Source organism: Panulirus ornatus, chromosome 29 (assembly GCF_036320965.1).
Source record: "Panulirus ornatus isolate Po-2019 chromosome 29, ASM3632096v1, whole genome shotgun sequence".
Classification (NCBI taxonomy): Eukaryota; Metazoa; Arthropoda; class Malacostraca; order Decapoda; family Palinuridae; genus Panulirus; species Panulirus ornatus.
The window spans coordinates 11,231,650-11,244,611 of NC_092252.1; the positions used below are offsets into that span (position 1 = coordinate 11,231,650).

The 12,962-nt window shown below is 39.0% G+C and overlaps 1 protein-coding gene across 6 annotated transcripts in view; it reads right to left on the minus strand.

The window, feature by feature from the left end:
* The window catches only part of rg (A kinase anchor protein rugose), a 662,216-nt gene that overhangs the window by 602,054 nt on the left and 47,200 nt on the right, over nucleotides 1-12,962 (minus strand). For 5 of the 6 annotated variants that reach the window (XM_071679211.1, XM_071679212.1, XM_071679214.1 and 2 more), the window contains exons 11-12: nucleotides 9,250-9,406; nucleotides 8,858-8,939 (exon numbers count right to left, since the gene is read on the minus strand). In XM_071679211.1, the coding sequence (XP_071535312.1) occupies nucleotides 8,858-8,939; nucleotides 9,250-9,406 (239 nt within the window). The remainder of the gene's footprint in view (nucleotides 1-8,857; nucleotides 8,940-9,249; nucleotides 9,407-12,962) is intronic. The other variant, XM_071679213.1, reaches the window with a different exon arrangement.

Here is a 12,962-nt window from a genome sequence, read left to right on the forward strand (position 1 = left end):
TAAGTTATAAATCCTTCTTGCAAATAATTCATACATATCACGAAACCAGAAGCCCCCATACTGAGCTCTTACAAACATCGCCAGCTGCTCTACTCAATCTCAAAAGCATCTCTTAAAGGACTCCTCCATTCCCTTTTATTATGTAATTTCTGGTCTTGCAAACAAGTCCCTGTCCTATAAGCACTAAGAAATCAAGTTTTTTACCACCCTCCAGCAATGGGGTAATGTCAAATGCATTTGGGCAGTCCAGAAAAACCTAATCCATCCACTAATTTTCTTTATCTATGACATTACTCACCCTACCACATGAGTCCTGAGAACTTGTAACACAAGACCTTCCCACTGAGCTGATATTGCTTATTACTCAGTCGTCCTTAGCAAGTAAGTAAGTGTCCACTTGCTTCCTGATTATCACTTCTATGAAACTGCTTGTCAAATGATATTGACCCAATTATCATGGAATGCTTTTTTTTATTGTCTCTTCTTATAAGCTAGCACAACATGTCACCCTTTAGTTGAGTATTTCAATGATATTTTAAGTGGCACATCTAGTGCTTCAGCATGCTTTTTAAATATGTAAGGAGATATAACAAGTAGTGGTGAATTGAGAAGGAGATGGAGTGAGTAATTTGAAGGTTTGTTGAATACGTCTGATGATGGAATGGCAGATATAGGGTGTTCTGGTCAAGGTGGTGTGCAAAGTGAGAGGGTCAGGGAGAATGGTTTGGTAAACAGAGAAGAGGTAAGAAAGCTTTGTGGAAGGTGAAAGCCCGCAAGGCGGCGGGTTCGGATGGTATTGCAGTGGAATTTATTAAAAAAGGGGGTGACTGTGCTGTTGACTGGTTATTGAGAATTTTCAGTTTATGTATGACTCATGTTGAAGTGCCTGAAGATTGGCGGAATGCATGCATAGTGCCAATGTACAAAGGCAAAGGGGATAAAGGTGAGTGTTCAAATTACAGAAGTATAAGTTTGTTGAGTATTCCTGGGAAATTATATGGGAGGGTATTGACTGAGAGAGTTAAGGCATGTACAGAGCATCAGATTGGGGAAGAGCAGTGTGGTTTCAGAAGTGGTAGAGGATGTGGATCAGGTGTATGCTTTGAAGAATGTATGTGAGAAATACTTAGAAAAACAGATGGATTTGTATGTATATGCCTGAATATGTGTATGCTTATGTATGTATGTAAGTATATGTTAAAATGTATATATATGTGCAGGTATATGTATGTATATATGGTGACATGTAAATACATGTGTATGGGTGTTTACTTATATATATATATATATATATATATATATATATATATATATATATATATATGGAACCATGGAAGCGGAAGTGGATCATAGGGTGGGGGAGGGGGCGAAAATTCTGGGGGCCTTGAAGAATGTGTGGAAGTCGAGAACATTATCTCGGAAAGCAAAAATGGGTATGTTTGAAGGAATAGTGGTTCCAACAATGTTGTATGGTTGCGAGGCGTGGGCTATGGATAGAGTTGTGCGCAGGAGGATGGAGGTGCTGGAAATGAGATGTTTGAGGACAATGTGTGGTGTGAGGTGGTTTGATCGAGTGAGTAACGTAAGGGTAAGAGAGATGTGTGGAAATAAAAAGAGCGTGGTTGAGAGAGCAGAAGAGGGTGTTTTGAAGTGGTTTGGGCACATGGAGAGAATGAGTGAGGAAAGATTGACCAAGAGGATATATGTGTCGGAGGTGGAGGGAACGAGGAGAAGAGGGAGACCAAATTGGAGGTGGAAAGATGGAGTGAAAAAGATTTTGTGTGATCGGGGCCTGAACATGCAGGAGGGTGAAAGGAGGGCAAGGAATAGAGTGAATTGGAGCGATGTGGTATACCGGGGTTGACGTGCTGTCAGTGGATTGAATCAAGGCATGTGAAGCGTCTGGGGTAAACCATGGAAAGCTGTGTAGGTATGTATATTTGCGTGTGTGGACGTATGTATATACATGTGTATGGGGGGGGGGTTGGGCCATTTCTTTCGTCTGTTTCCTTACGCTACCTCGCAAACGCGGGAGACAGCGACAAAGTATAATAGAAAAAAAAAAAAAATAATATATATATATATATATATATATATATATATATATATATGAGTGGATGGGTCATTCTTCGTCTGTTTCCTGGCGTCACTACTATCCACGTATTTCCTGTGAGTTGTAGAAGGCGACTAAGATGGGCAGGAGTGGGTGGCTGGAAATCCTCTCTTCCCGTATTACTTTCCAAAGAAAGAACAGAGCAAGGAGCCAGGTGAGGATTTTTATCTCTAAGACTCTCATCTATTCTTGACACTACCTCACTCAAATGGAAAAAAAACTCAAAGAGGGAAGACTGTGATGCTGCTGACTACAGCCACACCCCTATAAACTTCCTGCCCCAAAGGGTCTCACCTATCCCTGTTCCCATGTAGAGGACTGTCTTAAGTTATCCCCAGCTGCTGTGCCAGACTATGGAACATTTGCATACAGTTTACATATTCACTCACAATTTTTTCACTACTGGTAGATAATGACCTAGTCATCATCTCCCAGCTACTAATGCAAGCTGGTGACATTAACCCTAGACCTTCAGAATTTCCTTTGCCCACAACGCCAAATTCCTATGACCATAAAGCAGTACTCCATCAGACACTACAACTGCACTCATTGGTATCTCCATGACTGCACATCACTGTATCCATCTGAGACTATTTAGAGCACTGAAAATGCAGGATCAACTCCGATAGCAATTCCAAAATCCCAAACACAAACCTCCCCTCACCTCCAGCACAGACACCCAGCAAACAACTTTAAAGAGCATGCCCACTCTTATTCTTCACAAACTATTCTACTCCCCAAAATCCCAATGATAAAGTAACATATTGCAACTTAACGACCAATGACATCAAAAACAACACACAAGAAATTCTCAACCAACTCTGAGAACGCAACATCCACATACCACGCAACCAAGAAATCAGACTCACACCCAGATCTATCACTCTACAACTACACAACCGTAAGAAACGAGAAACATCACACAACCGTACGAAACGAGAAACATCATGGACAAAGAGGTTTCTTAACATTCACTCACCAGAACATACCTTTTTCGAACACCAGTGACACCAGAAAACAGCTCACAGACATCAACAACACCATAGAAATACAAATCATGAAAATAAACTCTACAGTACTAACTACAACATAATCAATATCTCCTTACATCCCCCCTCCTTTCTGCATGTCCTCCCAGGATACACTTCCCAACTACAGAATCTCACCAGCATGCCCAATACCTATCTCTACGTAGATTTCAATACCCACCATTCCACATGGCTCAGCTCTCAAACCCATAATCCCTCAGGTGAATTAATCATAAACCACCTTCAACTTCTCAATATCATCAACTTATGCAACCATCCACACCAGCTGACCTTGTTAGACATCACAATCTGCTCACCAGCACTACACACAAGAATCAATTGACTCTATTGCATGAACAATCTTCTGACCACTTGTCCATCCTTATAACTTTCCATCTAACCCGTCCAATCAACACAGCCCACCAAAAAAATTAAACAATAGGAAAGTAGTCTGGTCACCCTTAAACAGTACATACAAACAAAATTCCATACATTCAATATATATAATTCCTCATCCACCCTTAAACAGTACATACAAACAAAGTTCCATACCTTCAATATATATAATTCCTCATCCCTAGATCATGAAATCTCACATTTCATCATCATCTACAACCTAACCAACTAAAAGCACATATCACAGAGGGACAAAAGGAAATACAACCCAAATTTCTCCCCATGAGTTACACACCTCAGAGAAAATCAGAGAAAAATCCAAACCCTACACAACACCTTCACTAACCTAATCAGTGAACAACAAACTGATAACTGGCATTCCTACCTCAACAAATGTACAACAAGACCCATGCAACCAACTCTTCTGCTCATTAAAGAAAATCCACTCTTATCGCACCAGCCCAAACCCCATTCATGAAGCACTCCTGAAATATTCTCATGAAATCCATTCTAAAGCACACAAAAGCATACTCATATAATTCTACTCTACAATCAGCTGCAAACCTACTTATCCTTAAACAGGAAATTCATAAAAAACAACACAAAATCCATCCATACACAAATTGCCCAACAACCCTTCACTCCCACTGATATAAGCAACTCTTCTGCTACAGGCCCTGGCATTTCAAGCTCTCATACAAAACACAATGGCCTGTTTCCAATCTAAGCCCTTAAAAATATCTTCAATTATTCTTGGCTACACAAAAAAATCCTTAAAATCTGGAAACCTACAAACATAATACCAAGCCTATAGACCTCCAAACCACAAACTCCACCTTCTACCCTCTTGAACCTCTTCTATCCTCAGTATACAAACTCTGTAAAAATCTAATCCAAAACTGAAGCAAAACACCCAACTCTTCCTAACACAGCACAGCTTCAATTCCAAACTCTAAACAATGACACTACACAATAACCTCACACAAAATATGCTTGATGAATTAAATCAACCACAACCCCACCTCCCACAAAGTAATAGTGACAAAAGACAACAAAAAATCATTTGACAGTCCCCCAAAACTATCCTCAACAACAATGACAAAAAGTGGCTGACCAATTTCATTGCCAACCGCAATGGCAAAGTCAATCATAATGGCTTCATCTCTAAAACACTTAAACTCTACAATGCAGCTCCCCAAGGAGCAGTTCTTCCTCCAACTCTCTTCAACCTCTTCCTACAAGATCTCCTACTACCTCAGGCAAACCTCAACACTCCCATAACAGTCCTACCTTAACATGCCCAGCACTTAATTCTATGCAGTAACACTATACCCCTCCCATCCAAGCCACTCTATAATTAACCACCAACCTCTATGTAGATATAAAAAGTTTATCTCACAATCACACTTCAGTAACATTTACTCACTGATCCACACACTTCCAACAAATGAAACAAAGACAAAACACATGCACAACTAATCATCCTGACAAGCACAAACAACTGACCTCCCAACTCAATCTTAAACTCCAGTCCACCAGACATACACCCATCAGAAATCACACTCCCCATACAAATGGGAGTCACACTCACATCTATGCTCTGGACATCAGCTGTCACTACAACACTAAAAACACAGTTTCAACATATCCTAAGACCCTTCATGCCTCTGATGCAACTTTCATAAAAAGGACAATGAGCACTCAAATACAGACAGACATTCAACATCACAAAACTTTATGACCTACGGTCCCGACTCATGGCTGTGGTCAGCTTCCTGGGTGTTGCAGGAACTTCGTAAGAAAAGAATGGTCCCCTGGTGCAGAAGTTAATATATATTTATCTTTTATTTACTATCACTGGGGATAGGGGAGAAAGAATGCTTCCCACGTATTCCCTGCGTGTCATAGAAGGCAACTAAAAGGGGAGGGAGTGGGGGGCTGGAAATCCTCCCCTCTCATTATCTTCTTTTTTTAATTTTCCAAAAGAAGGAACAGAGAAGGGGGCCAGGTGAGGATATTCCCTCAAAGGCCCAGTTCTCTGTTCTTAACGCTACCTCGCTAACGCGGGAAATGGCGAATAGTTTGAAAGAAAGAATATATATATATATATATATATATATATATATATATATATATATATATATATATATATATATATATATATATTTTTTTTTTTTTTATACTTTGTCGCTGTCTCCCGCGTTTGCGAGGTAGCGCAAGGAAACAGACGAAAGAAATGGCCCAACCCCCCCCCCATACACATGTATATACATACGTCCACACACGCAAATATACATACCTACACAGCTTTCCATGGTTTACCCCAGACGCTTCACATGCCTTGATTCAATCCACTGACAGCACGTCAACCCCGGTATACCACATCGCTTCAATTCACTCTATTCCTTGCCCTCCTTTCACCCTCCTGCATATTCAGGCCCCGATCACACAAAATCTTTTTCACTCCATCTTTCCACCTCCAATTTGGTCTCCCTCTTCTCCTCGTTCCCTCCACCTCCGACACATATGTCCTCTTGGTCAATCTTTCCTCACTCATTCTCTCCATGTGCCCAAACCACTTCAAAACACCCTCTTCTGCTCTCTCAACCACGCTCTTTTTATTTCCACACATCTCTCTTACCCTTACGTTACTCACTCGATCAAACCACCTCACACCACACATTGTCCTCAAACATCTCATTTCCAGCACCTCCATCCTCCTGCGCACAACTCTATCCATAGCCCACGCCTCGCAACCATACAACATTGTTGGAACCACTATTCCTTCAAACATACCCATTTTTGCTTTCCGAGATAATGTTCTCGACTTCCACACATTCTTCAAGGCCCCCAGAATTTTCGCCCCCTCCCCCACCCTATGATCCACTTCCGCTTCCATGGTTCCATCCGCTGCCAGATCCACTCCCAGATATCTAAAACACTTCACTTCCTCCAGTTTTTCTCCATTCAAACTCACCTCCCAATTGACTTGACCCTCAACCCTACTGTACCTAATAACCTTGCTCTTATTCACATTTACTCTTAACTTTCTTCTTCCACACACTTTACCAAACTCAGTCACCAGCTTCTGCAGTTTCTCACATGAATCAGCCACCAGCGCTGTATCATCAGCGAACAACAACTGACTCACTTCCCAAGCTCTCTCATCCCCAACAGACTTCATACTTGCCCCTCTTTCCAAAACTCTTGCATTTACCTCCCTAACAACCCCATCCATAAACAAATTAAACAACCATGGAGACATCACACACCATATATATATAATGTGTGGAAGTCGAGAACATTATCACGGAAAGCGAAAATGGGTATGTTTGAAGGAATAGTGGTTCCAACAATGTTATATGGTTGCGAGGCGTGGGCTATAGATAGAGTTGTGCGGAGGAGGGTGGATGTGCTGAAAATGAGATGTTTGAGGACAACATGTGGTGTGAGGTGGTTTGATCAAGTAAGTAATAATAGGGTAAGAGAGATGTGTGGTAATAAAAAGAGTGTGGTTAAGAGAGTAGAAGAGGGTGTTTGAAATGGTTTGGTCACATGGAGAGAATGAGTGAGGAAAGATTGACCAAGAGGATATACGTGTCAGAGGTGGAGGGAACGAGGAGAAGTGGGAGACCAAACTGGAGGTGGAAAGATGGAGTAAAAAAGATTTTGAGTGATCGGGGCCTGAACATGCAGGAGGGTGAAAGGCGTGCAAGGAATAGAGTGGATTGGAACGATGTGGTATACCAGGGTCAACGTGCTGTCAATGGATTGAACCAGGCATGTGAAGTGTCTGGGGTAAACCAGGGAAAGTTCTGTGGGGCCTGGATGTGGAAAGGGAGCTGTGGTTTTGGTGCATTATTACATGACAACTAGAGACTGTATGTGAACGAATGGGGCCTTTGTTGTCTTTTCCTAGCACTACCTCGCACACATGAGGGGGGAGGGGGTTGTTATTTCATGTGTGGCAAGGTGGCGATGGGAATGAATAAAGGCAGACAGTATGAATTATGTATATGTGTATATATGTATATGTCTGTGTGTGTATATATATGTATACGTTGAGATGTATAGGTATGTATATGTGTATATATGTATATGTCTGTGTGTGTATATATATGTATACGTTGAGATGTATAGGTATGTATATTTGTGTGTGTGTGGACGTGTATGTATATACATGTGTATGTGTGTGGGTTGGGCCATGCTTTCGTCTGTTTCCTTGCGCTACCTCACTAACGCGGGAGACAGCAACAAAGCAAAATAAATAAATGAATAAATATTCGCCATTTCCCATGTTAGCAAGGTAGCACCAAGAACAGAGGACTGAGCCTTAGAGAGAATATTCTCACTTGGCCCCCTTCTCTGTTCCTTCTTTTGCAGAATTAATAAACGGGAGGGAAGGATTTCCAGCCCCCCACTCCCTCCCCTTTTAGTTGCCTTCTAGGACACGTAGGGAATACGTGTGAGGTATTCTTTCTCCCCTATCATTATTACTATTATCATCATTATCATTATCATCATCATCATCATTCATGTATATATATGTGTATATGAATCAACGAGCCATTCTTCGTCTGTTTCCTGGCACTACCTTACTGATGTTCCCAATCGGAAACAGCGATTAAGTAAAATAAATTAAAAAAAATTATCATTACTATTATCATCATAATTACCCTAGGACCAATTTCTATGAAAAAGTCCTAGTGTTACCCATGACACAACTCATTTTATCTCAAGCATATCTCTCACGTTCCAAGATATATGTATAATCCCTGATATCCCAGAGCCTCCTTTACTCAGTTCTCTCTTCTTGGTCTACCCCTCCTCCTTGCTCCCTATACCTCTGACCCATTTCCTCTTCATCAATCAGTGCTCATCCTCTTCATATGTCTAAACCATTTCAGCATACCCTTGTCAAAACTCTTAATCAGGTTGTAGTTGCTTCCATAACTCTCCCATACAATATCATTCCTTATACAATCAACCCTCCTCACACCACATACCGATCTCAGGCATTTCATTCCTAAAACGTAAAACCTCTTCCTTTCTTTTGCATTTAAGGCAAAGACCCACGTCCATATAATATTAAAGGGACTACTTTACATTCAAACATACCCATCTTTACCCTAACAGATAATAATCTCTCCTTCCACATACTTTAATACACCCAGGACCTTAATTATTCTTTATTCCTATGAATCACTTCAACCCTTAAGGTATTTTCATCTTTTCAGAGACAAAAGTGTTGCGAGAGCCAAATTTTCATAATTTCATTCTTTTCTATGTTTTTCTATATTACTGAAATGATGTTACTCACTTGGGTTCTCTAACCGGTAATGTGATTCTGGTTCAGGATGTTTGCAGTACATCACTTGTTGACTAATGTGCTCTGTCAGGATCTGTCACCATAAGATGGAAGATATTATTTAAAAATAAAGAAAAACATTAATTCTCGTTAATCATGTAGTAAAAGACCATATAGGGAAAAATGCCCTATATCCATTGTGCTTAGTGACAAAAATATTGATATAGTATGAGAAAACTGACAAAATTAATTAACAAGACATACATATTTAGTTAAATTTTTTTAATATAGTACAATTTCCTTAAAAAATCCATTATTATTGTTTTGTCATTCATGATGTGGAACAACAAGGGAAGAAAGGATAACTCACTAATAGTTTATGTTTTCAGTGCTATATGTCTTACCTCATAGAGACAGTTGTAGGTTGACAGGGTGAGCGTTTCTTCATGCACCAGGAGCCTCTCAGCAAGTAGTGTATACAGGTTGTGGGGGTTCATGACATCGTACTTGCGCCTAAAATGAGCCATCACGTCATCATGTTCACTGTGGACCAGCCACCACCTGGACGGCGCATTGGTGGTGGTGGTGGTGTGGAAGTGATGTATGTGGTAGTAGTAGTGATACATTTTTTATGTGCAAGGTTTTGGTTATGTTTGTTGTGTTGGTGATGGTCATAACAGTGTTCGTGACAGGAGTGGAGGTGGTGGCAGTGATGGTTAAGATAGTGATGATGATGATAGTGGTGGTGACAACAACACAGTTGTTGAAGATAGTGGTTATGATGGTGTGTTTACAATGGTAGCAACAATAGCATTGTTCATAGCAGTGGAAAAAGTCAAAAGTATTAGTAGTAGAATTCATTAGTGAAGGTGGTAGTCATCAAGGAGATGTCAGATATGATAATGGTCATGAATATAGTGGTAGTGATCAAGACAATGAAGGTAATGATGATGGTGGAAGTGGCGGTGACATAAGGAATAACAATAATGAACGAAATTGGTAGATATAACAGTGATGATAGTAACAGTAATGAAGGTGTTAAAAATGGCAGTGGTGGTGTTGTCATTATCATTGTTGTTATTGTTGTAGTGTTGTTGTTGTTGTTGTAGTAGTGTTGTTGTTGTTGTAGTTGTTGTTGATGATGATGGTGGTGGTGGTGGTGGTGGTTGGGGGCAGAACCAGCCAGGGGCACAGGGGAGAGAGAGAGAGAGGGACACGATCACAACACACACGCAGCACTACCAATGCCCCAAGACTCAAGCGGTGCCATACTGGGAACACAACTTTAAAACAAATAAAAATCCTCTTTGAATCAATTGTAATTCTGCAAAGAGCAAAATAAATCATGTTGAAAATAAAAAGTTATGAAGAAAACCTGAACTGCTCTTCTTACAATTAAAGAACATGAAAAAGTTCCAACCTACAAGAGATAAAAGTACCGCTTTGTCTACTTCTCTCACAATTCCACCAGACAGGATATACAAAGGCAGTGGGTTTTGAAACAAACAACTGGGTATTTTACAGACTAGTATTATACTAATTATGCTTGGTTCATGACAAAAGATTAATGTCCTACTAAGGTAAGCAGATATCATTTATGAGCTTGCTGTACAAATAGCTAAAACCACTTTAAAACAATGAAAGGTTTTCCATACAATACTGAGTGTCTGTATATCTGGTGTGTTTGTAAGCCAGTGGGCATTGGAATAAATTTTGTAAAGTAAGGAAAAACAGGGAAGTCAAGGGTAACACTATAGTACAACTGTGAAATCAGAATAGGATATGCACAAACATCTGACAGCACAAAGACATTATACCAAAATATGCCTTACAGGAATATCAAAATAACAGCACTAGCATACTATGACTCTGATAAAGAAAGCAAGTCGTGTTCTGAGCTTGCTGTCACATGATCATAAACAAGGAACTGCACCCAAAATGCATATCAAAATATTTGATTTTGGTGGAAATAAGAAAGATTCTGATATTTCCATTTCCAGCAAGTGATAACAGATTCTTTATGATGTTCAAATCTGAATAGAATATGAACACACTTACTTTCATGGTCATAGCTCAAACATTCACTAACTGAGGGAAATGCCATGCAAGGCATGCTAGTGTTTAGTGTTGGGTAGCAAGAGAAACAGTGTAGAAATACTATAATCACTCACTGATTTGGAAAAGTCTCTGCTCTGCTTGAGAATGAGTTTCATGTTCACCAAGTAATTTCATGTGTTCAGGTACCACTCACAATTTACTTCATTATAGCATCTACAACCTTACTTACTTAAAACTGATATATATTGTATAAAATAATAATGATAGTTAACTGCTGCTGTGAGACATTCCCTTGAAATGTTAAAAAAAAAAGTGTTGCAAATTTGGAAATCACATAGAGAGAATTAAAGTTTTTATTTAAAACATTTTAAAACTAAAACTTGTTTATATATATATATATATATATATATATATATATATATATATATATATATATATATATATATATTATACCCATACACTAAGCCCTGGATAAAAGGCATAAAAATAAATGACAAAGAAAAGTTAAATTGTCCTAAGTAGATAACATGTCGGCAAATGATACACCCAACTCTAAACTTGTGGACCAACCAATCAACTTGCCTGGGAATATATGAGAATAGTTTCTCTAGGACTATCTGCCTACTGAAAATGAAGAAATCTAATGATCGATGCAGGTTGTTTTCCATACAGTTTCCTGTGAGCCCTCTTCACTGTGCACATATCACTGATGTGTCTAAGAGGTACAATTAATCTAATAATTCTATCCCTGCTCAAAACAGGAAACTCCATGAGTTCCTGCAGGCACACCTTAATAAAGCTGAGGAATAGTTTTCCTTGTAATATTTGAAAATATTAATCTGTTCACTGCAGACATCACAATATCCATGGACACCATGTATGCAGGATATTTTCAAATGTTCTAAGTGAAAATCTCGTGTGATATCACAATTAACTAAACTGAAATTTTCAAGATAAAATGATACACAATATGACTTGGTTAGACAATATTTTCATCTGCTGCACATCTTTAAATACATGCTCCTCCGCTGTCTAGTGTATTAGGTGCTCCAGAAATAATACAGACATATGCAATGAGACGTGGTATTTTTTGTAAGCATTTTCATCACAAACAGATTTTGATAATTTTGGGTTTTCATCAATAATACTTATAATCTCATAGGAGTGGCACAGCTTCAAAATCTTATAAAGAGGGCTCATGCCATTTCCTTGACATCTCCAAAAATACTGACTAGTGAAACAATTCAATTAACTTTAGGCTGTAGTGTCTAAAAACAATAAGTGGGATGCTACTACAAGCATCAATGGCCATACATTTCACCTTGAGGTAGAGGTGGCCAATTCCAGGATTAATGACGTACATGCCCCAGCCATAGTAAAAAAAAAAAAAAAAAAAAAAAAAACTACAACATATACATCCCACCCACAGTAATTGGATTAAAGCAAATGGATATTGAACATCAGTTGAACTATCTATTTGTCTATCTATCAACACCTTTCTCAACTTTCTTAGGGTGGATTAGTATGTATACCTTTGAAATCACTCATACACATCTTCAACCCATATGAAGTATGTTAAACATGGACTTCTATATCTATATAAGTTCTTATTATTTTTTCCTGTGCTCAATTAATCTTTAATGTTGTAAGATCAACATGCCAATTCACAAAATACTTCTAGAGGACCTGATCCCCAATCATTCCTCTAACAATTTCCAATGAAATGTTATTTGCTTTCTTGCTGCATCTACCCATCTCTTCAGCAGAACTATGAAACATTCTCTTAACCTGCCAATCATTTGCCATATGTTGGGAGAGTGAATCAACAATGTGAGCCATGAAAAAATGCAAGGAATGTATCAAATTACTTGAACCAGTAAAGGTGAATATTACATTCAAATTCTATGTTTTGCTCAACTATAGTAGTTTATCATGAAGTGGTAAAATGCCTCTTTCTTTACTGTTTAGAAACATGAAAACATCTAAGATTTACTCATTCATTCTAATAATCTTTCTTTCTTTCTTTCATATCCGTTCAAAGTTTCTGGTGTTAGTGAGG